Source organism: Lepus europaeus, chromosome 2 (genome assembly GCF_033115175.1).
Source record: "Lepus europaeus isolate LE1 chromosome 2, mLepTim1.pri, whole genome shotgun sequence".
NCBI classification, from domain to species: Eukaryota; Metazoa; Chordata; class Mammalia; order Lagomorpha; family Leporidae; genus Lepus; species Lepus europaeus.
Genome location: NC_084828.1, coordinates 134,985,942 through 135,012,738, shown reverse-complemented (window position 1 = coordinate 135,012,738; position 26,797 = coordinate 134,985,942). Strand labels below are relative to the sequence as shown.

The 26,797-nt window shown below is 37.8% G+C and overlaps 1 protein-coding gene across 2 annotated transcripts; it reads right to left on the bottom strand.

Moving 5' to 3' along the window:
• Positions 1-634: 634 nt before the first annotated feature.
• Positions 635-22,895, bottom strand: PLSCR5 (phospholipid scramblase family member 5). 2 transcript variants are annotated; one of them, XM_062178633.1, is made up of 7 exons: positions 22,883-22,895; positions 16,443-16,624; positions 10,101-10,143; positions 7,580-7,800; positions 5,172-5,333; positions 3,245-3,406; positions 635-673 (listed from the first exon to the last, which is right to left on the bottom strand). In XM_062178633.1, the coding sequence occupies exons 1-7, from the start codon at positions 22,893-22,895 to the stop codon at positions 635-637; spliced, it is 822 nt and encodes a 273-aa protein (XP_062034617.1). The 2 variants fall into 2 exon arrangements, with proteins under 2 accessions (XP_062034617.1, XP_062034627.1); XM_062178643.1 differs by having other exon boundaries at positions 10,101-10,139; positions 16,475-16,624.
• Between the last annotated feature and the right edge of the window lie 3,902 nt (positions 22,896-26,797).

The following is a 26,797-nucleotide window of genomic DNA, read 5'->3' as shown; positions in this document are numbered from 1 at the left end:
TGTGCCTCTTGCCACTAAAATGAATTGATATCATCTAATCCTCTTAATCTTTAGCTATACTATTTACCCAACTTTTAAGTTTTCATATGTAAAGTAAAAAAAAAATCAGTACAATAGGAAAATTAATAAACAAAGTAAAAAAAGACATCTTTTGAAAATATATTTCAGAAATTCAGTCCTTTTGATTAGTAACCAGACTCAGTACCAGAAAAACTTCAAAGTGTTCTCTAAACATTGAATTTTCATCAGTGATGCTGCAAGCCTCAGTTCTCATCTTTCATGCTTACTATTGCAATAACTTCAAAAGGATGAAAAGAAAGAATGGTAATCTCTCAAAGCAACCTTATGCTCAGACCAGTAATCATGTATTTAGCTATCATGCATTCACAACTAGATAATTGCCTCATTAAATCATGTTTTAATAAATATAATAATTAACATTTTGTTACAAAAAAGCAAATACCCAAGTCATTCAGAAATGAAATCCAGTGCCCAAGGGATTTCTAGGAGAAAATGAAAAAGAATTAGATAGCGTCAAATATAGACATCTTCAAAGGGAAAGAGATCATTTAAACTTGCCTTTTACTTACTGGAATATGTTCTGCATATTTTATTGTTTTCGTCATCTTGCTTGTTATAATCCAGCCAGTGAATGTTCAAAGAACATAAAATCCTACAAAAGAATAAACTGAATATGAGTGAATTTACAAAAAGGCAACAATTAAGATCAAGAGTCTGACATGTAAGCTTTGATTATGTAAAGCAATTATATTTCCCAGCGGTGTTCCAGCAACATATAATTTATCAGCAGGAGAAAAATCAGTAAGTTTTAAGCTTCATGATATTCACATGTTGAATTTTCAGAGTATAAGTAACTTGTAATTTGAATCATCATGAAATGTAGTGAAAATGTGGGGTGATAAACATTTTGCAGGGCGAGATCATAGGGCACTCTATCATAGGTCATTGCAGGAAGTTGTAATAGACACTGACCTATGGGTAAGAATTAGATATATCATCACAGACTTTCTGGCCAGCAGTTGGGTACTCGTCTGAGGAAGCATGGAAAACTACACCAGAACTTCGAGACTGCAGAAGTTGGATTGGGAGCAGCTTGGAACCAGAAGAGACCAAAGATTAGGCTGCATTTGTGAACTGTGTTGTTAGCCTCAGAGAGTGTTCTCACACTAGGAACTTTCTGAAGCTTGTTGGTCATAAAGTAATAAAATGTAGATGTCATTTAAAAATTAAAAGCAGGGGTGGTGGGCATTGTGGCTAAGCAGGCTAAGCATTAAACTGCCACTTGTGAAGCCAATGTCCCATATCAGAATGCCAGTTCAATTTCACTCAGCTTCTGATTCAGCTTCCCGATGATGCACTTGGGAATGTGTGGGACCATGCCACACATGTGGGAGACTCAGATGAAGCTCCTGGATCCTGGCCCAGCTCTGGCCTTTGCAGCCATCTAGGAAGTGAACCAATGGATGGAAGAGCTCTGTCTCTGTCTCTCTCCACTATCTCTGATGCACTGCTTCAAATAAATGAATAAATAAAGTTTCCAAAAAATTCAAAGTAGGAGATGTTTAGCTTAACAGTTAAGATGTAGCTTGGGTCACCCACATCCCCTATCCAAGTGCCAGGATTCAAGTACTGGCTCTATTTCTGATTTCAGGTTCCTACAAATGTTACCTAAAGAAGACAGCAAGTGATAGCCCAAGTACTTGTGTCCTTGCCATACACATGTGAGACCCAGGTTGAGTCCTCAGCTCCTGCCTTCAGCCTGGCCCCTTAGTTCAGAGTTCTCCAAAGCTGTGTTGGGAGCCAGTGTTGCGTTGTAGCAGGTTAAGCCACTGCCTATGATGCCAGTATCCCATATGGGCATCAGTTTGAGTGCTGGTTGCTCCATTTCCAAACCAGCTCCCTATGCCTGGCAAAGCAGCAGAAGAAAGCCCAAGTACTTGGGTTCCTGCACCCATATGGGAGATCCAGATAAAGCTTCTGGTTTCAGCCTGGCCCAACCCTGGCCGTTGAGGCCATTTGGGGGAATGAACGGGCAGATGGAAGATACCTCTCTCTCTCCCTCTTTCTTTTTTTCTCTCTCTCTCCTTTCTCTGAAACCTTTTAAATAAATAAATAAATCTTTTAAAACATGGTATTGAGAGTGACTACTTAATAAGTGTAAAAACCAAGCACTGTATATACATTAATTCTATTTTCTAGCTATGTTAGGGAAACAGTTAATTAAAATAATTCCTCTAAAGTCCTTTAGAAATTCCATATTAGCTGTCTATCTATCTATCTATTGAATATCTGTATTATACTTTTTTGATGGTAATGTCATGAGGGAGTTGTTTTTATTTAATACAGTCCCAAATGTTGTCAGAATGGATTCAGAAATAAGACTTTTTATTCTGTAGCAGTACATGATTGTATGGCCATAAGATTTAGTATCCTAAAACCCTTAAAGTGAACAAAATATGAGAGAGAATATATGTTTATTTTTAAATTTCATAAGGTTATTGGAAACGGTAGGAAATCATATAGAAATATTAGAGAGGAAATTAGGAACAGGGGAATAGCTGAGCATTTTGGCACAGATATTGTTTGACTTCTCTTCTTGCATCACCCATCTCCATATGCCAGGGAAGAAATTGTTTTCAATAAAATTGTAAGTTGTAGAGTAAGGACAAAGACATAACCTCTTTGTAATATTGGCAACTGGTACTTTTTTTAAGTCATCTTTTTTATGATCATATTGGAAGGATGAGAAAATTGTACTTTTCATGTTCTGATTACCACCTAGGTTGTTGTTAAGCAATGGAATAGTCCCTGTGTCTACCCAGGATAAATTGTGTGATGTGTATGTTTAAGTATTTTTCTGTTTAAGTAAAAATAAGCCCAAAATCTGAATGTTGAGGGCATTTGGGGAGTGAACAGTAGATGGAAGATTTTTTTTTCTTTCTTTCTCTCTGTCTACCTTTCTGAAAGTAAATACATAAAACATGCAAAAGTCTTAATTGTGGTTGAAAGGGAGGGAAACAGCTTTTGAGGAAATGATGAGTAGGGTGTGATGGAGTGTCATTCCTTGGGGAAAAGGGTTCAGTAAGCCCCTGCAGAAGGCTTCTAAATTCTGGTTTCTGAAGAACATTGGCCCCATACCAGCCTCTGTGGAAACTGAGATTGGCTTTACAGCAAGTGAGAAGGAGAAGAGTCAGTGGTCCATACTCCCTGGGACCATACTCACAAAGAGAAAACAAGCACCAATCATCGCCGCTTTGACCCTCACATCCAGGTCTGCAGGAACATGAATTCCAAAGTTGTCAGCATTTGTGAAGACGTTATTTACAAATCCTGACCAGTACTTAGAAATCTTCCCAATTGTAAGCTTCTCGTTAATGGTTTTCACCTTTGAAAAGCAAATAAAAAGTGTTATATTTGAAAGTGAAGAGTTGGCTTTAATTTCTCAGTACCTTTATTTCATGAGAGTAGGGGTTATTTTATTCATCATCCCAGATGATAATTCCATGTTATTTGGCCTTTTATATATAAGCATAGGTTTGTAGGTTTCAGTTGCCAGTTCACTCTTCAGGAATTTGGATTTTCTGATAGTTTCCTAATCCATCATAATTTTATTTTTTGTATGCAAATATAGAATATAATTGCAATAAATAATTAAAGGCAGGCTACCACAAGATGGCAGCAGGTACATAGTTCAATTATATGATCTAATTATGAAGATCATTTCTTTATGTGACTGAAGTCCAGATTGTAAACTTGAATATTCCACTAAAAATATATATGAAAAAAGATGTGTTTGAAAATGATTTTTAAAGAATTAAATTAACTTATAGGCATAATTTGTAAACTATAAAATGTTTATTGCTGAGATTGTAGAAGTATTAACACATGTAAATATGATCAGCTACTGTGAAATCATATTTTTATATTATACTCAGATATTCATTTTGCCACTCTTTCTAATCAACCTATGTCTTATTTTTACTTTAAAAACTCTCTTGGCTAACATATCACACCAGAAGTTCAGACCAATTTGACATCACAGTCTGTCAGTCCTTCTCAGCTAGAAATCTATAGTGCAACTTCATTAACTATTCATTCGCTTATCCTGTTCCCCATTCTGATGTTGAAAGTGATTCATTATAAACTTTTTCTTTCCATATGGTGGTAGAAGATAGAAAATAGAAAAAATTACTTAGGACATCTCTATACCGTGCATACCAAAACTCCTGTTGCTAAGTTCGCTTCAATCATATTGCTCTTAGGAAAACCAAGGCACAGGACAGAATATTTCGCAACATTTGCATCATAGTGTATGTGAATATTGTTCCCTAAAGCCCCAAAGACTGAATTCTAGGGTGGAATTTACATGAATGAATGAAAAAATAAACACGTAATATAAATTAGGTCATCTCCTCTGTTAATATAGTTCATATTGCTACAGAGAGAAGAGTGATTTATAATGAACTGAGCAAGTCTTATAAATATAGTTTTTAACTTTATGGTGTTTTAATGAAATGTGTTTCTGAAATGAGATCTGGACTGGGATGTGTAAACACCAGGGCTAAAGAAAGAAATATATAATTTAGGTGATTCTAAACTACCTGTACTTGTTTTACATTATGTGTGCTACAACTCCATACACATCATACAAGTCAAAAATTGGGGGGACTGTTATTTTTAAATATCAGAAATATTGGTAAATTTGAAAAACGAAAATTAAATGTCCATAAAAATTTTGGTGTTCCAAGACTTTTATGCACTTAAAATTATAAAACATTTTATATTTTAAGTAAGATATAGTAGTTTTGCCCATAAGACATATAAAATTGTACTTAATATTTTCAGGAAATGCTTTATTTAATAACCATTTATTATATTTAATGTGTTAAATTTGTGCTCATTGAAAAACAGATATCATGACTATTGTATTACATTTTTATAATACTCTTTAATATTTAGATTTAGTGTTTCTGGAATTATGAATTACTATTTTTGGCACATACAATACAGATTTATTATATTATTGCATAAATATGTTATTTTCTAAGTTTATTTCAATGCTATTTCATGATTTGAACATTTAAAAAATTGATTTATGTTGCAGAAAATCAGGACCTAAGTAAAATCATCCTCCATTATGTCAATCATACCTCAAAATCCACATCGCCAAAACAGCCACATGTTGTACAAGGACCAACAATTCTCAAAATATCTTCTTTGTTTGCATTTTGAATCGTGAATTTAGGCAGAAAAGGGTCCCACTTCTGTGCAACATAACCAACTATGGTTCCAGGAGGGGCTTCAATTTCTAACTGTAAGAAGAGATAATAATAAGGTAAGATTTCTCTAAAGCTATATTTTAGTTTTACTATAATGTCAATTTACCTCCTAACAGTGTATTGTTATGCAATTATTTTTGATTATCATTTTCTACAAACCATTCTAAATATCTGCTACAAAAATGCAAAGCAGAGGGTTTTTGCTTTCCACATTTCATGAAAAAATTCACAGGATTGTCTTTTGATCCTGAAGTACTGGCTTCTTTGCCATCTTAGTACAACTGAGTACAACTCTGAGTACAACTCTTGGTCAAGCACGGAAGCTGGTCCTCATATAGGAAATCATATCTACACTCAGAATGGCAGCCATGGCACACATTCATCTTGATCTTTCTCTACCAAGTGTTAAGTGTTTCCAAGTTTTTCCTCTTTAAATTGTGAACTGCTAACCTTTTTGAGTTTAATTACAAATGCTTCTTGCAGGGTTGTAGTTATTAAGCACCAATTTGATTGCTGGCTCATGTCTTCCACAGTGCTGAAGACAAGTAGTTACATTTTTGTGTTTTCAGGCATTATTTTAGTATTTGACCCTATTTCCCTTACATTTATATGTAAGCTAAATCAAATCCTTATATGAGATAAATTAGGGATGGTTGTAAATTTGAAAAATTTTTTGCTTTTGGGATAGGCATTTGGTCTAGCAGTTAGCTGTCATGTGAGACACCTGCATCCCTTATCAGATTGTTGGAGTTTGAGTCCTGGCTTTGCTTCAAGTTCCAACTTCCTGCCAAAACACACTGGGAGGCAGCAGATGATGGCTCAAGTAGCTAGGTCCCTGTCACCCCTGTGGGAGAAAGGGACTGGGTTCTTGGCTCCCTGCTATAGCCTCACCCAGTCCCTGGGCATTGCAGATATTTGGGGAGTGAACCTGTGGACCTGTGGATGGGAGTGCCCTCTCCCTCTGTCTCCTTTTCGCTTTCAAATAAGTCAATAAAAATTGTAAAGTTGCTTTCTTTTAAACCAAGCCATCTCTTCATCACCTGATCTTGTATTGTTGTTCATAGTCTTATTCATATGCACATAGTGTTTTTGAATAAATGTGGTTTCAGTTAGATTACACAGAATTATATAAATTTCTTCTGGGATCACTATTAAAGTAATTGGTTTCATTTCACCAAGTAAAATAAATTATTGGTGGATATAAACTTATATGTTATACTGGATTATTATGAAGCATAATCAAATATCAGAAATTATAAAATGGGCATATTTGCTACAATTCTATTAGCTGTATCTTCTTTGGGCATACTAATCTCAAACATCCTTAGTAAGAGGATGGAAATCTTGGACTTATGTATTTTTGAGCTATTACATCACTTAGCCAGGTATGTGCCTATAAATACTTAGCTTCAATACATATTGTTAGACACGTCCCTAAAAATCACCTTTCATATTATTATTTATTTCCTATCATCCATATGGCAGCATTTACACACATGTCCTCAGCAGAGAGGGTTGGGAATGAATCAGGACACTTTGATCAAGTCTCATCTATGATATCCCCGGCAAGCCACCTTGACTCTCTGAGTCCTGGTTTTCTTCACTACAAAATACAGAGAATGAAATCTACTCTTTCCAGTTCACAGAGAAGTCATGATGCTAAAAGCAGTAAAGTAGGTAAAAATTCTGTGTCCTCATAATTCCATGGTGTCAAAGTGAGTTATTATTATAGGCCTATTAAATAATGATGAGATTCTATTATATATTAAAGTAAATTACTTGATTCTTTCCCTTTGCAACAATAACATTGTCTTGCCACACCTTGGGATTTGTCATCAAGGGTAAATCAAATGGGTGATTCTGTCCTAAATACTAAATCCTAACTGTGAGAACATCTAAGAGGAGTTTAGTATCACCAAGAACCTCCTGGAATTCACTACAGTTAGAGAAGTCAAAAACTATATTATTTAAACAATGGTGGAACTTGTAGATGTTACAGTTACACGGCTAATACACAGATTGAGGAGGGTGTGTCTAATTTACATGATGCAAGAGCTGTCTCCAACAATATCACAGAAGCCACCAGAGTTTTTTGTTCCAAAAGAAAAAAAAATGTAGTGAATCATCACATCTTCAAGCTGTTTAGAACAGCAAGGAGCAACATACTAATTCAAAAAATTGAAAGCTTAATTTCCCCATAGTTTCAGATGAATTCCATTTAAAGAAGTAATTGTTAATCTTTAAAAAAAAAAAAAAGACACTCAGAGCCAGTGACTAACCTCTTGTAGGTAGCAAGGGCACCAGCAGCTGTTACACCTCAAGGGCCTGTTTACGGTAATCACCTCTCGACCAGAGTTATCTGTGATCCTCAGGGTGCAAGATCGCAGCGTGGAACAGAACGTACGATTAAAGCAGATGCTTTCCTCCACTGCAAAGTAAATTCTTCGTCCCAAGCTGTTTTTAATTTCATATTTGTTGGAGGTCTCAGTACCGAGTATCACTATTGGAGCAAAACAAAAATTCATAAAATAATGCTTTGTTCAGTGTCGAAACCTTTGGATAAGCAAAGGGCAAGTGTTATGGAAAGAAAATGCAGTGATTATTATTCAGCAGCTAGTATCTTATAAATCCAGTTCCATACTGTAAATTTTGAGGATTTATAGAAACCAAAGCAAATTATGAGGATATATATATATATATATATAATTTTGACTCTAAATATATGATCTACTTTAAAACTTGTAGTACCAGTTTTCAACTAAAGAACCCATGCTGTAAAGAAGAATCTACTATTCAAATAATAATTATGGGGACAGGTATTGTGGCACATGGGGTTAGGCTGCAGCCTGAAATGCCTTCATCATATATCGGGGCCGGTTCACATCTTGGCTGCTCCATTTCCAATCCAGGTCTCTGCTAATGCACCTGGGAAGGCGGTAGAAGATAGGCCTAGTCTGTGGACCCCTGTCACCTGTGTAGAAGACCTGGATGGGGTCCCAGGCTCCTGGGCATTGCAACCATTTGCGACTGAAACAACAGATAGAAGCTCTCTCTTTCTCTGTCTCCCTCTCCCTCTGCAACTCTCTGCCTTTTGAATAAATGAATGAATCTTTGAAAAACAGTAATCATAACAATAATAATTTTGTCATTACCATGTAAGATACTGAGATAATTTACTAATAGTAAGGAAAAATTTGTTTAAAATCTCCATCTGGTAATATATTGAAGCTTGTAAGCTATCCTGCAATCTATTGATTTCAATTTTGAATAATATACAATGCTAACAACAGAAAATAGACAAGTAATTTTGATTCAGTTGGTATGTTTGGGTAGTGATAAATAATTTGGCTATTTGGTGAGACAATGATGAAATAATAAAGTAGTGTCATTTTGTTTGAAGCATTTTGGTTCATCTCAATCTTGATTCCTATTTCTGAAATTGTTAAGAAATTTAAAAGGTGGGCTGGCGTCGTGGCTCACTTGGTTAATCCTCCGCCTACTGTGCTGGCATCCCATATGGGTGCTGGATTCTAGTCCCAGTTCCTCCTCTTCCAGTCCAGCTTTCTGCTGTGGCCTGGGAGGGCAATGGAGGATGATCCAAGTGCTTGGGTCCCTGCAACCACATGGGAGACCAGGAGGAAGCACCTGGCTCCTGGCTTCGGATCGGCGCAGTGCCAGCTGTGGCGGCCATTTGGGGAATGAACCAATGGAAGGAAGACCTTTCTCTCTGTCTCCCTCTCTCACTGTCTGTAACTCTATCAAATAAATAAATAAAAAAAGAAATTTAAAAGGTGATTATCCATAGAAATTATCAAAAATCCTTTATCATTTCAGATTAAATGTAATTTTAGAATTTTAGTGACTATAGCACTAAAACTTTGGGCAGTTTTATGCTTTTAGTGTCATCTTAATCAGACTAAAAATTTTATTTTCAGCTTTTATTTTAAGAAAAATGGGTATGGTGCTTTTTTTTTTTTTTTTTTTTTTTTTTTGACAGGCAGAGTGGATAGTGAGAGAGAGAGAGAGACAGAGAGAAAGGTCTTCCTTTTTGCCGTTGGTTCACCCTCCAATGGCTGCTGCAGCCAGCGTTTCATGCTGATCCGAAGCCAGGAGCCAGGTGCTTCTCCTGGTCTCCCATGCGGGTGCAGGGCCCAAGCACTTGGGCCATCCTTCACTGCACTCCCGGGCCACAGCAGAGAGCTGGACTGGAAGAGGAGCAACCGGGGCAGAATCCAGCGCGGACCTGGACTAGAACCCAGTGTGCCGGCACTGCAAGGCGGAGGATTAGCCTGTTAAGCCACGGCGCCAGCCAATGTTGCTTTTTTTTTAAGAAACTATTTATTTACTTATTTACTTGAAGGGCAGATTTACAGGGAGGCAGAGGCAGAGAGAGAGAGAGAGAGAGAGGGAGAGAGAGAAAATGATGTCTTCCATCTGCTGGTTCACTCCCCGAACAGCCACAATGGCCAGAGCTGGACCTATCTGAAGCCAGGATTCAGGAGTTTCCTCTGGGTCTCCCACATGGTTGCAGGGCCCCAAGCACTTGGGCCATCTTCCACTGCTTTCCTGGGAAGCTGAATCGGATGTGGAGCAGCGGAGCTTGAACTGGCCCACATATAGGATGCTAGTACTGTAAGCGGCAGGTTTACCTGCTATGCCACAGCACTGGCTCCTGTTGTAGTGCTCTTTTTGCTCTAATTCTGTTCTACACATATGATTTTTCTGACATTCGTATGTTAAAAAAACCTCTAAAAATGAAAATATTTACCATAATTTTAATAAATAAAACAATATACTTACTTCCAAGAAGCTCCACCTGCTGGTGTATAATGATCAGGTCTAACTGTTAAAGGATGAAATAGAAAAAAAGTATTACATTGCAATATGTCAAAAAACTTTGAAGATACTAATGTGAACCCATCTACTATGCCACATGAAATTATGTGTTTTTTTCATGTTCTCTATCAGGAAAGCACTTGAAAGCAGATGACATTTTATGCTGCAAAGGAAGGTGTAATTCATTTATTCCAGTAAAAATCTACTGAAAGTTCCAATACACATTTGCTAATGAAAAGAATAGGAAGTGTTTCACTCTGTGCTCTTTCAGTGGTAGCGAGAAATAAGGGTAGATCTCAGAAACAGTAGCTGGAGATTTTTAAACAATCTCCAAATAAGAATCACACTGAGTGGGGAGGCGGTGGATTGTGGCATAGCAAATAAAGCTGTTGCCTATGATTCTGATATCGCATATGGGTGCCAGTTTGTGTCCCAGCTGCTTTCCATTTTCCATCTAGCTGCCTGTTAATGGCCTGCGAAAAGCAGTGGAAAGAAAATGGCCTAAGCGTTTGGGCCCCTGCCACCCATATGGGTGACTTCCATAAAGCTCCTGGCTCTTGGCTTCGACCTGGCCCAGCCCTGGCCATTGTGGCCATCTGGAGAAGGAACCAACTGGTAGAAGATTCTCTCTGTCTGTCTGTCTCTCTCTCTCTCTGTGTCCCTCCCTCTCTCTGACTTTCAAAACAAATAAATAAATCCTTACAAAAAGAGAATCCTGCTAGGGTTTGCATGTGGTTTGAGTTTCCTTCCCAAGGGTTCATATGTCAGGAGCTTGTCTCCAGTGTGGTGATGTTGGGAGGTGGTCAGGCTTTTAAGAGGTGGGGCCTAGGAGGAGGCCCATAGGTCACTGAGAGTGCTGCCCTTGGAAAGCATTAAGGTCATTTTCAAAAGTCCTTGAGTTTATTCTTATGAACACAATTTGTTATAAAATAGGGGTTGGCCCCCAGAGTCATATTTGGCTCCGTGTTTGTTGATGAGATCTTCTGTTTCTGTGTGTGCTCCCACCCTTGTGATACCATGCCATGGAGAGGCCCTCACATGCCGTTGTTGATGGAAACAGGCCTCTGGCTCTCCAGAACGATAAGCTGAACAAACCTCTTTTCTTTATAAAGTGAGCCTGCCTCCGGCATTTCATAGTAGTAGCAGGAATGGACAAGCGGTAATCCTCCTGATTTTTGTTAAAGAAATGAAACAACTTAATAACGACTTGGGGGCCTAGTACTTGGATCCTTGCCATCTGTATGGGAGATCACATGGAGTTCCTTGCTCCTGGCTTTGACCTGGCCCAGCCCACTTGTTTTGAGAATTTGGGGAGCAAACTAGTAGATGAGAGATTGTTCCCTCTTTTTCTCTCTTTGTGTCTCTGTTTCTGTCTCTCCCCTGCAGCCCCCATTCTCGTCATGTCAGGTAAATAAATAAATCTTTAAAAACAAATAGTGATTAGATGGCCTGGACTCGCACATTTAACCCCTGTCTAACCCAATTGCTATTCTGTCAGATTCAATTCATTCCTCCTGCTGAAGAAACAACTTTGTTAAAAATTCCATAAATTTCTCTCATCCCCTCTCTCCTTTGGACTAGAAAACTACAGAAATCACATTGATGCCAATAAAATATCAATGTAAGCAGAACAATAGTTATGGCACTGAAGTGTGACATAAAACTTAATTTATATAATTAAAAATGAAGTTACCTACATAAAGTATCCACAGATAGGTGAGAAATGACTATATTCAAAAATATACAATAGTAATTCTTTTTCTAAAGAAAATATGAAGAATGTCTTCTTAGAGGGAATGTTATTTGTGTATATTTTAGATTTGATATTCAGTACTTGAAGATCCAATCAAGCAAATCATAACTCTAAATACAGTGCTGATCATTGTATTTTATAATCCTTAAAATTATTTCACCTTAAAATTTTCTTCACTTTCTTTCATGTTAATAAACTTATCAGTAATTGTTAAGCAAAACCAGTTACTATTGAAATTTGGTATTGATTGGGCACCACAAATGCAGTTTCAGAAATCTTGAAGCTATATTGTTCTCTTTAGATAACCTGAGGTGGAGGGAAAGTAAATATAATTTCTTTAATTTTAAAATTTATTTATTTGAAAGGCAGAGCAATGAAGGAACAGAGAAAGAGATCTCTCATTTGCTGGTTTGCTCTACAAATCACTGCAATGGGCAAAGCTGGGCCAGGCCAAGGCCAAGAGACAGGAACACTATCCAGAATTCCCACCTGGGTGGCAGGGGCTCAAGTAGATGGGCCGTCTTCCACTACTTTCCCAGGAACGTTAGCAAGAAGCTGGATCAGATACAGAGGAGCTGTATATCAGAGAACTGCTATCCCCATATAGAATGCTAGCATCTTCAGCAGTGCCTTAACCAGCTACATGACAATGGTTAATCCTGAATATCATTTCTTTGATTTAAATCTTATTATTTATAAAATAGTGCAAATGATCTCTTTTTTAAGAATCACAAAGGGGGGCCGGTGCTGTGGTTAATCCTCTGCCTGCGGTGCCAGCATCCCATATGGGCGCCGGTTTTAGTCCCAGTTGTTCCTCTTCTGGTCCAGCTCTCTGCTGTGGCCCAGGAGGGCAGTGGAGGATGGCCGAGTGCTTGGGGCCCTGCACCTGCATGGGAGACCAGGAGGAAGCACCTGGCTCTGTAGCAGCCATCTGAGAAGTGAACCAATGGAAGGAAGACATTTCTCTCTCTGTCTCTCTCACTGTCTATGACTCTACCTGTCAAATAAAAAAAAAGTCACAAAAATATTTTTCAAAAAATCACTACTATCTTGAGATATTCTGAAACCTATGTACATAATTGTGAAAAAGCTATTTATAAAATTTAAAAAATTTGTATCTTATTTTCATTATTTTGTTCTCTTTTGAAGAAAATGGAGGGTTATGAGGAGAGAGTAAATAAGCCTCAAATAGGGTAAATATTATTTAGCAGTGAATCTGTGATGGAGGAATTTAAGGTTGGATATCGATGGGGCAAGACTAATCTTTGAAGTTAGAAATCTAACTGCTGGTGTTGTAGATCAGGTTTTAGTCTTGGAGTTTAGAAGCTATCAATTGTAGAGATTTACTTTACAGTGAAAAGAGAAGTCGGTGCCTCTCTAATATCCAGTGATAACTGTTTGCTTAATAACTACCAACCATGATAGAGTCATTGTGACATATATTTTGACATAGTTCCTGATTTAATCCTCACAAAACTCAGTGATAGATATCACTAATTTTACATGTGAGGAAACAATCTCAGAGAGATTGTCATTTGCATAGGATCATAGAGCTTGTTATTGGCCAATGATTCTTACGTATTTTCTACTGTATTATTTTGCTGCCATTACTAAATTAAGCTTATGATTGAGAAATTAACTGTTAAATGACGCTCTTAAGAGCCATTTTTATTTTCTTCACTCTTATACTCATCCTATATGTAATAACATTTGATTTCTTCTGTTTGTTGGCAAACTTCTTGGGTTTCAGGGTCAGTTATCCCCTAATCACTCATAAAACATTGTCCAAATTGGTCCTTTTTAATCAGATTTTATTGGTTGATAGCTTTATTAGAAATTATAGACTGAATTATATATTCATGTGTCAAGGTAAGTAAAACATTCCTTAAATATGAAAGCTACAGGCCGGCGCCGTGGCTCAGTAGGTTAATCCTCCACCTTGCGGCGCCGGCACACCGGGTTCTAGTCCCGGTCGGGGCACCGATCCTGTCCCCGTTGCCCCTCTTCCAGGCCAGCTCTCTGCTGTGGCCAGGGAGTGCAGTGGAGGATGGCCCAAATGCTTGGGCCCTGCACCCCATGGGAGACCAGAATAAGCACCTGGCTCCTGCCATCGGAACAGCGCGGTGCGCCGGCCGCAGCGCGCCTACCATGGCGGCCATTGGAGGGTGAACCAGCTTCAAAAGGAAGACCTTTCTCTCTGTCTCTCTCTCTCACTGTCCACTCTGCCTGTCAAAAATTAAAAAAAAAATATGAAAGCTACAGAAATGAAAACACAATGACAATCCAGGGTATACAGCTTAGAATCAGTTTCTTAAATCAGTTTTACAAAAATAAATGTTTCCATTTAATTATGTATTTCAAAATTAATTAGATATTTACATATGTATTTGTAGACTTTCATTTACTGCTTTTACCTTTAGGTAACTAAATAATTCTCCTTTGACACCATGGAGTAAAAAATTATTGAATGTTATGAACATATAAATTCAATCTGGAAAGAATTTTTTTTTTTTTTGCTGTAACTTACAGTGACGTATTTATACAGTGATATGTCAAATATTTTGTAGGAAATGGAATTAAAAGGTAAATCTATTTGAAAACTCCTAGTATGACTATATTTCAATTTTTTTATGCACCAAAACAAACTTTGGATTCCATCTTCCATGAACTTTTGAAGTGCCCTTGAATGTTTATTTTTAGATTATTTATGGAAATGAGATTCTTAATAGGCATTGAGTGCACCGAGCGGACTTTATTAAAGGAAAATGAAATACTTGTTTTTAGAAATCATCTTATTTGAATTTGGAAAGATTTTTATCATGTTAATTTCCTGGTTACTTCCTGAAGAATGGATTATTTTCAAATATTCACGATTTTATATCTTCTTATGGCTTTCAGGTAAAAGTTAAAAATGCATTTTATATTATGTCTCTTCAGACTCACAACTCTTAAAATTCTCATTGATCCTTTTATATGTACACTGATATAAAGTAAATAAAATAATTGTTCATTTAATATAAAGTGAGCAAATTATCTTTCTATTTAGAAGAAAAATATAGTCAATGATTTAGGGCATATTTTGGTTTCTGAAAAAGATGAACCAAGTTATATTTTTGGCAAATATACTCCATTTTAGATTGAAGCCAGTGGGTTCATATCTCTGTGTATTGCATTTTTTTTTTTAAAGTGTTCATGTCAGGCATCTGGCTCCGGTGTGTCATCATTCATGGATGGAAGAAGAATATGTGATGACCATATGTGATCATCAAACCTCAGCCCTCTGGCACTGGTATATCACTTTTATACTTGGCAAAACCTTGTCTGACAACATTCCCAAACAGCTTGCAGCAGTTAATCAACTCTAGTCAGCTATTACAGCTGATCCTTTCTGCAGATGGAAGAGGGTAGGTTAGATTTTCCAGCTCTTTTACATATCTCCCCAAGCTCTCCAGTCTCTAAAGTACATTTGTCTGCCAGTGGGTTTCTGGAGAAGGCATCTGCAATTATAAACATTTTCCCAGGAACATATGCTACATGCAGCTTAAACCCTATCAGGCATAACAGAAATCTCTTGTACCTTTAGGGAATTAGCACAGAGATTTGATTTTGATAAAGGAGATAGACTTTATAGTTTGAAAGAATGCCAAACAAGCTGAAAACTGCAGCACATGTGCTGACATCTCAATATTAGTGTATTTCTAATCTTTTACAGGATAAAATATAAAAGTAGCAATAAGCGTAGATAGCAGTTGCTGTTTATTGCTGTATCATTCCGATGATATTTGTTGATTGATTTATTACAAGGCTTGAGTTACTGCTTACATTACAATGACTAGAACAGCGACTATACCCGCAGGAATATGGTTTTTCAAATGAATTGACCTGGAGGTGCAGCAAAACCAGAAGACAATAATGTTAGCTTCTCAACTTGCTTTCCCTTGATTTACAATTCCTTTTTTAGTTGAAGGTGAAGTTTCAGCTCATTGTGGAAGTTTCTTTGAGTCTTTTGAGCCTTAATGGCTTTTCTCTCCTCTATCCACCTGCACACATTTCACTTTTGTGTTGATCAGGCTTTTTTTTTTTTTTTTTTGCATAGCCTTGCATTTCTTATCAATATTTTTCACCCATTAGATTGCTTCATGTTTGGGTGTGAGGGACTAGGTTTCATGCTTTCTATGTGCCTTGAGTATAGGACACACCCAATAAATATTATTTAATTAAAAATAATTGTAGGTGATTAGACATATTAGAGAGTTCCTTAAGGATAAATTTGCTGACACTTTAAGCAGTGAACAGAAGGTTGATAAAAATGTGCTAAATAGCTCAATGAAAAATAGTATCGCTCTGTTAAAAAATAAGAAAAATAAAAATAGAATAGAAATGAAAGAAAATAAACATATGCCTATTAGTACAAGTAAATAGAATTAATATTTTATAATTTCATGATTCGTCAATTATTGGTTGCAGTCTCTCAACTTTAGTTGAAAAGCAAGAGGTGATGTTTGCAATAATTTTAAGGGGAAAACCTTGTAATATTAGAAAGATAAAAACACCTGGCTTAAATATTCTAGCCCAGGAGGAAAACTGATGGTTGGCAGGAAATTACTTGGTGAAGGAACACCTGGCTGCCATACTTGATTCCCTGGATCGGATGAGGAGGCACGCAAGTTTTGGTTTGGATCTGGAGCTCCAGGAAGAAAGCCGGGCTGACCTCTACTTCTTTGGTTGTGTGCATCTGCAAGAGAAAGAAAACCCCAATACACATTTAAATTTAGGTCATTCCATTTAGTCTTTCTTAAAATATTTGTAAGTTCCTAATTAAGATGGTAGATTATCTCCAGGCATCTGTCATTTTAGTGCCCCTTCTTTCATTTTTCAGTACCCTTTGCTTCCACCATCTGGCCTCTGGAAGACTGATGGTAAAGGCTGTGAAAAAAGTTGAATTATCTGTCCACAATAGATGACTTTAAGATTTATTTCTTTGGGGGCTGGCGCTGTGGAACAGCAGGTTAAAGCCCTGGCCTGAATTGCTGGCATCCCATACGGGCACCAGTTCGAGTCCCGGCTTGCTCCTCTTCCAATCCAGCTCTCTGCTGTGGCCTAGGAAAGCAGTAGAAGATGGCCCAAGTCCTTGGGACCCTGCACCTGTGTGGGAGACCTGGAAGAAGCTCCTGGCTTCGGATTGGCGCAGCTCTGGCTATTGCAGCCAATTGGGAAGTGAACCAGTGGATGGAAGACCTCTCTCTCTGTCTCTACCTCCCTCTGTAACTCTGTCTTTCAAAAGGCAGAGTTGCATTAAGAGAAGAGAGGAAAGACTAGAGAGAGAGTCTCCCACCAGCAGGTTCACTCCCCAAATGCTGCAACAACCAGGGCGGGGTCAGGCCAAAGCCAGGAGCCAGGAGCTGCAACTGGGTGCTGGGGTCAGGCACTTGGGCCATCTTCTGCCACTCTTTCAGGTGCACTAACGGGAAGCTGGACTGGAAGTGGAGCAGCTAGGACTTGAACTGGTGCTCCCATATGGGATGCTGATATTGCAAATGAAGGTTTAACTTGTGTGACAGGATGTCAACCTCAGGTATCTAATAATGTTTTGATGGAGGTTCACACAATATTATAAAAGACAAAATAGCTACAGAATTTTTTAATGTATGGCTTTGATTTTTTTTTTTAGCAATCACTTGTTTATTATTGTCAAGTAAATATATTACTATTTCTGTCACTTCTCAGATGAAAACCCAGAGGTTTGCTATTTACCATATATTAGTCTGTGTAATATTGTGCATAAACTCTAATTAGTGGTGCATGTAAAAGTTTTTGGATTGAAAATATAAATGATAGACTTTCTAATATCATTTTTCCCTTTTCTATGCATATAACTATTGTTTGGGTATCGCTGTCATTCAAAGACCAGTAGTGCTTTCATTTCTCATCTTTATTTATCTATAAAGTATCAGAGTTTTCCTAAGTGTATTTAACTTATCAGCTCTTCCATTTCGGGGAGGACATTGCTGCACAGCAGGTTAAGCGGCCCCTTGCCATGCCAGCGTCCCATACCTGAGTGATGATTTGAATCCTGACTGTTTTGCTTCCCAGCTAGCTCCCTGTTAATAGGCCTGGGACGGCAGTAGGAAATGGCTAAAGTACTTGGATCCCTGTCACCCATGTGGAAACCCAGATGGAGTTCTAACTTCTGACTTTGGTCTGGTCTAGCTTTGGTTGTTGGGGCCATTTGGCAAGTGAACCAGTGGATGGAAGATTCTCTCTCTCTCTCCCTTTCAAATAAATAAATAAACTTCAAAAAATCCATGTGCTACTTCAGATTTGTAGGTATAGCAAGGTGCGTGACAGATGTACCAACTATGAGAGGAGTCATTTGAAGAGAAGTAATTCAGCTAGTTCTATAGACATGGTAAAGCAAAAGGGAACTGGTTCTGTATTGATATGAGGAGTAAATTTATAACTATGGCACAGAAATCTGAAAATGTACTGTTCTTCCATATATGGAATGTATACCATTAACAATACATACAGTGACCTCACTGAAGCAGCAACATCAAGTTCATGTTACAGGAGGGATATTTTTCTGGAAGTTTCTACAAGTTTAAAAAATACATATTAATAATTGAATGGGTTTTCTTTGAAAACAGTAAGTTCTTCATAATTAAGAAAATTCAAGTCTGGTCTAAACAAATAACTGGAAGAAGGGGGAAAAAAAAGAACCCTAATGTTTTGATTGGCGCTTTGTACACTGATGTAGATTGATTTTAGTAAGGACAGGCTCATTAAGGTTATCTATACATGTAGTGTTATTGAGGGATGATTGCTAGATGATTCACTTATTTAACTTTGAGGTTGTAAGAATAGACTGAATTTATTACTGTTGGGGTAGGATTTCAGAGTTTTTAATGGTCATGATGTTTAGAATTTGGACATACTTTAGAGTTAAGATCAAATAGAGCAGGCACTGTGGCACAGTGGGTTAAGTTGCCATTTGCAGTGCTGGCAATCCATTTGGGTGCCAGTTACAGTTCCAGCTGCAACACTTCCAATCCACCTCCCAGCTCATGCACCTGAGAAAGCAGCGGAAGATAGTTCAAGTCCTCGGTCTCCTGTCACCTGTGTGGGAAACTTGGATGAAGCGCCTTACTCCTAGCTTGGGCTTGGCCCAGCCTCGGCTGCTGCAGACATTTGGGGAGTGAACCAGTGGATGGAAATTCTCTCTCTCTCCTTCTCTCTCTCTGTTAACTCTGCTTTTCAAATAAATAAAATGTTTTTTTTTTTAAAAGAGCAAATAGCAATAAATTGTAATTTGATACCAGAAAGTAGAGCTCCATACTGATAATACAAAGGTATTTTTAAAAGTTTATATAAAAATGGAATTAAAATATGTTAATTTTGGTGAGAAAACATTTTGAAATTCATGTGTGGTTCTTTTTCATGATATGCATTTTCCATGAACTTTTTGAAGTTCCTTCATACTTTAGAATGTGCGTCCTAGAAGGACCTCATCCTGAACGTCTCTTAGATTTGGAGTAGACATGAAGGATTTAGACTTTATAACTCCCCTTGTTCTAGAGAAGGAACCCTTAAGAGGATCCCAAAGGGCAAGTTCAGAAGAAGGCTATCTAACACTATGCCAGATTTGAGAGAGGAGCTAATATGCAATATAGCAATGTGAACTAGAATATATTAAATGATGAGAAGCATCCTGTCTCCGGCATTAGTTTCAGAAGCACTAAACACATTAGAGACACATATGGGCGAGATCATCATCTAGGGGAAAGTGGTTCACAATGATAAAATTCAAAATGGTAGTTCATCTTGGGACTGGAGATGCATGACAACTGGACAGAAAGTAACTGTATGGGTTGTTAGGAACATTCTGTATCTTTTTATTTATTTATTTATTTGACAGGTAGAGTTATAGACAGTGAGAGAGAGAGAGACAGAGAGAAAAGTTTTCCTTCAGTTGGTTCACTCCCCAAATGGCCGCTACAGATGGCACTGCGCCCATCCGAAGCCAGGAGCCAGGTGCTTCTTCTTGGTCTCCCATGCAGGTGCAGGGCCCAAGGACTTGGGCCATCCTTTACTGCCCTCCCAGGCCACAGCAGAGGGCTGGACTGGAAGAGGAGCAACCAGGACTAGAACCCGGCACCCATATGGGATGCCGGCACCGCAGGCGGAGGATTAACCAAGTGAGCCACGGCGCCGGCCCAAATTCTGTATCTTGATCTTGATGGTGATTATATGAATGTGTCCTTATTTTAAAAGCTATGGAGCCTAAGTTTGATACTCTTTAAGTGCTCTACTGAGTATGTGTTATTCCTCAATTTATTTATTTATTTTTTTAAAGATTTATTTATTTATTTATTTGAAAGAGTTAACAGAGAAAAAGAAGAGGCAGAAAGAGAAAAAGAGAGGTCTTCCACCTGCTGGTTCACTCCCCAGTTGGCCACAATGACCAGAGCTGTGCCGATCCGAAGCCAGGAGCTAGGAGCTTCTTCCGGATCTCCCATGTGGGTGCAGGGGCCCTAGGACTTGGGCCATCTGTCACTGCTTTCCCAGGCCACAGCAGAGAGCTAGATCAGGAGTGAAGCAGCAGGGACTCGAACTGGCGCCCATATGGGATGCTGGCACTGCAGGTTGCAGCTTTATTCACTATGTCACAGCACCAGCACCTATTCCTCAATTTTAAAAAAAATATGTGCAGGGATATGTTTCTAGCAATAGTTGGCAGAAGACTATGTGATTCTCTTACTGTTGGTCTTGTTATTTAAAAGTTGGCAAATAGCCACAATTTTATTTTGCAAACTGTTTGATGCAGCAGGCTATTTAGTACCTGGCAAGTGGTTGTACATTCTGACTCTGGCCCTCAGACCCTTAAGTCTGATAGTAGGTCCAGAGGCAGTGAAGCACTTGGGTCCCAGAGGAGATCATGTTCAAAGTGTCTCTTTGGGAATAGAGAATGGGTGAGTCTGCATTTCAGACTGCCTACAGAAATCACCATTCTGAGATCAGTTATTTTACTCTTCTGGGATATCAGTTCACATAGGTGCACCCTTTGGCAACGCTTGTTTGGTTTAGACCATCCTGGACACGCCTGTTTCTCTCGAACTTTCAGACCAACGTGTTCTTAAATTATGTTTATTTGCACTAAGCCAGGAGGCTCCAGAACACAAAAATGTTCCTTCAGTTCTAACAGCTTCCAGTATTCAGACTACCCTCCAAAGTCATAGTACTGATTGACCTGCCTAACGAAATGTGTGAAATTTCTGATAAACCTGAATTCCCTAGGAGAACGCTTACTGGCAAAACAGTTTCAAGGGCTGCAGACTATAATGATGTTAAAAATAATGTCTTTAAATATATTTGAAGAAAACCATCCACAAAAATGTTGTTCACAGTAATGATGATAACCTGAGTTGCCCTTTGGAACAAGATTTCTAATTCAAATGGAAGTTACATTGTCACTTAAAAATAGTGTGTTAAACCTTTTTGAATAGGTTGCAGAAAGAATGTTAGTTTTCTAGGTAAGTTTTGTCTCTAAGTTTATCCTAAGTCCTTAACATTACTGAACACCACTGCTTTTTTGGTATATTAATCATATTTTGATCATAATATTGCTTTCTAGTCACAAGTTTCTTCAAAGACTCAGACCACCAGATGAAGAAGGAACTCCTTTGAATTTCTATCTGGCTTTGAATTTCTATCTACTCTTTTAAAAATGTATAACTAGCTTATAAATATTTCATGCACTCTGGAACTCTTTACCTTACAGGCTACAGTATTGCTGTAACTCTTACAAAGTGATGAAGTGTTTTGGATTAAGTGTTAGTGTCAGTCTTAAATGGAAGAAAATACTTGTCAAGGTTTTTTTGTTTTTTGGATTCATCCTCAAATATGAAAATGAAGCATACATATATTAAAATTCATGATTTTGCTATCTCATGTATATATTTTACAAGCTGTATGAGCTTTACTAGTGATTCTCAGGTAATCATATCCATTAACTGTTGATGAAAAATGAAAAGATGACCTCATTTGTTTAATAGTAGCATAAAAAGTGTTTTAATTTAAGAAACAAGTAAGCAGGCCCATGAATTGAATTGATCATTAATTTTAATTAAGATATTATAAATTTGTAGACTCCATTCTCACATAAAAGTCTTCCACCAATTACACTGATCGTAATTCTTTATGCTAAAACTTTTCATTATTGCCCATAGTTTACTGGTTTGTTCTGATAATCAAAGCATGTTATAATTTATTTTTAAGCAAGTTTCACAATGTTTTAGTGAGATTGTAGCTCTTAAAAAATTCACATACATCTCCTGTCTTTCAAAAACAGTTGAAAAGTAAAGTAGCAATGATGGTATTTATAGTTTTAGGAATTTGAGCTAAAACTCATCAGCCTCCTCTGCCCAAAAGTTACTGATCTGCTTGCTTAAACTTGATATTTTCTGTTTCATTTTTTATAGCAAAGAAATTCTGAAAGATTTTTGCTTCTCAATTCAGAAATATTTATTTCTAGTTCCTCAAGTTTATGATACAATAACTTGTGTCAGATTCTTTATAATAAATGGCTATATCGTATAGTTTGAATAATAAATGGGAAATTAAAAATTGTTGAGTTATACTTTAACATTTTATGACTTATCCATGAAAAGTTTTCTTCAAATTCCTTTAAAACTTAGAACATCATCCTGTCCTTGTTTCTAACATTAAACATTCCCATTCTTATTAATTCATTGTATTTATATTCATGATAACTGAAACATTGCTTACATCTGTATTTTTACATTCTACCAGATATAGTGTTCTTTTTTTTTAATTTTAATGTAACATGCTCTTGGGGATTAACATATAAAAAGTCCAGTGTTCAAAAGTGATAAATGACAGCTTTTAAAGTATCTACCTCACTGATTGTAACACCTCCACAACTGTATATTTTTAGTCATAATATAAATAAGAATCTGGCTGTATTTATTCTTACCTTTAGAGGCCATGAAGATGTCTGAGCCAGGTCTTCAAAGGCAGCCAGGTTAAAAGAAAAGGCTTTTCTTGTAGCAAGGAGAGAAAACAGCATGCATAAAACTTCAGAAGGTGTCTGTCTACCTCATGTCAGCTTACAAATAACAGAGCAGGGCAATGCCTGGCAGTTTCTAGAGGGCTGGATGTTTTCAGTTTGGACAACAGGGGGAGATGAAGCTATCAATCACCAAAGATAGATACTGCTTAGAAGCCATCAAGTAACTTGGTGACTGAAGGAACAATTTTAAAATAAGGAAAGCTAGAAAGGAAAGGATGCAACACTCATTTTAAGAGTATTTCCATTTCATTGCTTTTTATTTTGAATATACACTTTCTTATTCACTCTCCCATAAGAAATATTGTGTTGGCAGTTTTCTAATTCCTCTCAAGTGTCCTGTACCAGAGTCTGTGATAAAACATCCTATCATGCATACGTTTTTGACAGTTCTAAAAATAATTCTTTAAGTGTTGAAAATGTCTGAATTTCGTTCTTTCTCTCTCAGCGTTTCTTTCCACTCTTTCCCCCCAAAACAAGCAAACAAGAAGAGGGCTAATGCCTGCTATTTATATGTATCAGTATATCTTTATTTTCACTGTAAAACTGAACTTGAGTGACTTGCATTTGTAAACACAAACCTTCAATAGCCTCACAAACTTAGTCAAAATGTACAGTTGGTATTTAACTGCATTGCCTACTAAAAACAGCACCGTAACTTTAACTAGACAGCTCATATTTCTTTCTAAACACATCTGCCCAGGTGACCAGGAAGGTTTTTCTCACCAAGTCAATTGCCCTGGATGACATGCTTGGCAGAGGTTGAACTTGTAGGCTATATTGCACTATCAGCAATACTATTTCTAAAAATAGTTAAGTATCCTCAGAAGGTATAGATAGCCTGGCAAGCTGTAGATGGCTGGAAATTTATGCTAGCTACTATAAGGCAAAAATAGTTGTCAAAAATTTTGGGGCCGGCGCCGTGGCTTAACAGGCTAATCCTCTGCCTTGCGGCGCCGGATCACCGGGTTCTAGTCCAGGTTGGGGCGCCGGATTCTATCCCGGTTGCCCCTCTTCCAGGCCAGCTCTCTGCTATGGCCCGGGAAGGCAGTGGAGGATGGCCCAAGTGCTTGGGCCCTGCACCCGCATGGGAGACCAGGAGAAGCACCAGGCTCCTGGCTTCGGTCAGCACGATGCGCTGACCGCAGTGGCCATTGGAGGGTGAACCAACGGCAAAAAGGAAGACTTTTCTCTCTGTCTCTCTCACTATCCACTCTGCCTGTCAAAAAAAAAAAAAAAAAAAGTTGGGAGCATTCAAAAAACCTACAATATTTACTGTTTAATTTTTCAGACAAATGTATATGTATGATCAGCATTTTAAATTAAATTGTATGTTCACTAAATGTCTTAAGGTTTGTCACAATCAACTGTAGTCCAGAGAAATTACATTATTAACACTACCAAGCATACCAAGCAAGATGTTTTAAATTGTGGTCTTAATTGGCCCACTATTTTTTTTTTTTTTTTACAGGCAGAGTTAGACAGTGAGAGAGAGAGAGACAGAGACAGAGAGAAAGGTCTTCCTTCCATTGGTTCACCCCCAGATGGCTGCTACAGCCGGCGTGCTGTGCTGATCCAAAGCCAGGAGCCAGGTACTTCCTCCTGGTCTCTTATGCGGGTGCAGGGCCCAAGCACTTGGGCCATCCTCCACTGCCTTCCTGGGCCACAGCAGAGAGCTGGACTGGAAGAGGAGCAACTGGGACAGAACTGGTGCCCCAACTGGGACTAGAACCCAGAGTGCCGGCGCCGCAGGTGGAGGATTAGCCTAGTGAGCTGTGGCGCTGGCCTATTGGCCCATTAATTTTAACTGTGCTACAGAGCACTGATTTTGAAATAAAAGTAAAACTTTAAGTGGATCAAACATAGTTGACCTACATAAAGCCAACCATCTCTGTATTTGGACGTGGCCATATGACTGACTGATAGGCTATTTCAATATTTAATTTACAAGGGAGATTTTCAGGTCTCCTGGCCCTGCAAGGATATTGCTGAAATGCAGACACTTCCTGTTAATTTCCCTTGGTCATCTACCTTCTGCCCTAACAAAGATGGCACCAACACAGGTATCTTCTTTTGAAAGCCCAGGCTTTACCTGTCTGTGGTCTTGCTTTCCTCCATCTCTTTCTATTTCCTTTTCTTCCTCATGGAGAGGCTCACAAACCTTCCTCCATGGGATGCTCAGGTGTCCCAAGTATCTGGATGCCATACATTCACATAGCCAGGTGATGCTGCTCGACAAGCTGGCCTCACCCTCTCTCCTGCTGCTCTTGTCACTCAACTCTACCTTCATGGTGCTCAGTGTTCCTCTCCTGTCAACTGCTGCCTCCCCAGCAGAATGAGGACTACTCCTTATTACTCGAGTTGGCCACCTATCCTTATGGGTCTGTCCTTGTCCTTCCTGAAAGAACAGCTTCTTTCATCCTCCTATTTCAGTTCCAGCCAAAAAGATATGGAAAACACTAGCATCATGACCTCTGCGCACTCACTGTTTTCCTTTTTTTTTTTTTTTTTAACAGGAAATATCACAGCTGTTTCTTAAGGGCTGTCCATTCTAAATTATACTGTTGTTCAGGACTGTATTATTTAATGGTTCAATGGCTGATTTGAAACACTCTTCAAAATAGTCTTCTGTAGGTATAAGAGAGATAGAGAGAGAGAAAGAGAGAGAGAGAGAGAGAGAGAGAGAGAAACTGCCAATTTATTTAATTTTTATAGTGACATAAAGGAAATGCTACTTGTTATAAAGCAAAGCAAAACAAAAACAGAGACATGCTCCAGATGGGAAAAAAATGGGAAATGGAGTAAGATGTCAGCTTACAGGTCAGGGACCTGTAAGGTATACCTTTAGATATATTTCACTATGATCATGTCTCTCTCTTTGGCTTTACTATAAAAAGTATGCAACCCTAAAAGTTACATTACATACACACATATTTGTAGAGCACTATACATGTACATGCATATATGAGTTTATGTAAATATATATGCAGTAAGAGAATTATTTACCTTTATATGTATTAAGCATAATTCTAGGATACATTTTATTCATTTACAATTATGATTTTTCAAAAATCCATGATAATGCACTAAATTATATTTGTTTTCAACCACTGCATGCTATTCCATTTTATAAATATATGAAACACAACTTGAGACCATTGCTCTTTAAATGGACATATATATTGTTTCCAAATCTATATGTAAGGCAACAGTTCTCACACACATGTGTATCAGTCCTTTAAAGGTATAAATCCAGAAATGAAGTTGTTGGTTTTGGGTGTGAATATCTTCTGACCTGATCCCCAAAGCACTTGTACTAATTTATACTTTCTAAGATAGTGAATGAGCGCTCCCATTTCCATATATCATTTCCGATACTAACTTGGGTAGTGTAGTAAGGGATTAGCTAGGGAAACTCCCAAATATTAATTTAGCAGTGGGAAATATTCAGATGTCTTATGCAAATAACAATCTGGGCAAGTTAAACCCTGTTGTGTATATTCATGTTTTTATATGTTCTTATCAACTATGTGAGGTAAAATAATTAATAGCAAATTTTATGAATTGCTCATAAAAAGACTGCTGAATGCAATGAATTGTATGGAAATTGAGTATACTACAGTGACAAAATAGAGCCTTTCATCTAGTGATGATCATGGCATGTTCTGCTAAAATATAAATGCACAAAAGATTCGATCATGTAGCATCTAAAGCATGCATTTCTATGCAAAGTCTTATCCCTGGATTTATAATTTCGCATATTAAAATTCATTGTAGAACAAGATAGGATGGCTAGGATATGTGTAAATAGAGGAAATAACA

Coding starts and splice junctions, on each gene's coding strand:
- PLSCR5 (XM_062178633.1), bottom strand. Junction 10,144..16,442: donor GGCTAGAATATTTAAGCCAG/GTGTTTTTATCT, acceptor ATCCTTTAACAG/TTAGACCTGATCATTATACA. Junction 674..3,244: donor TTGGTGCTTGTTTTCTCTTT/GTGAGTATGGTC, acceptor ATTCTTTTGTAG/GATTTTATGTTCTTTGAACA.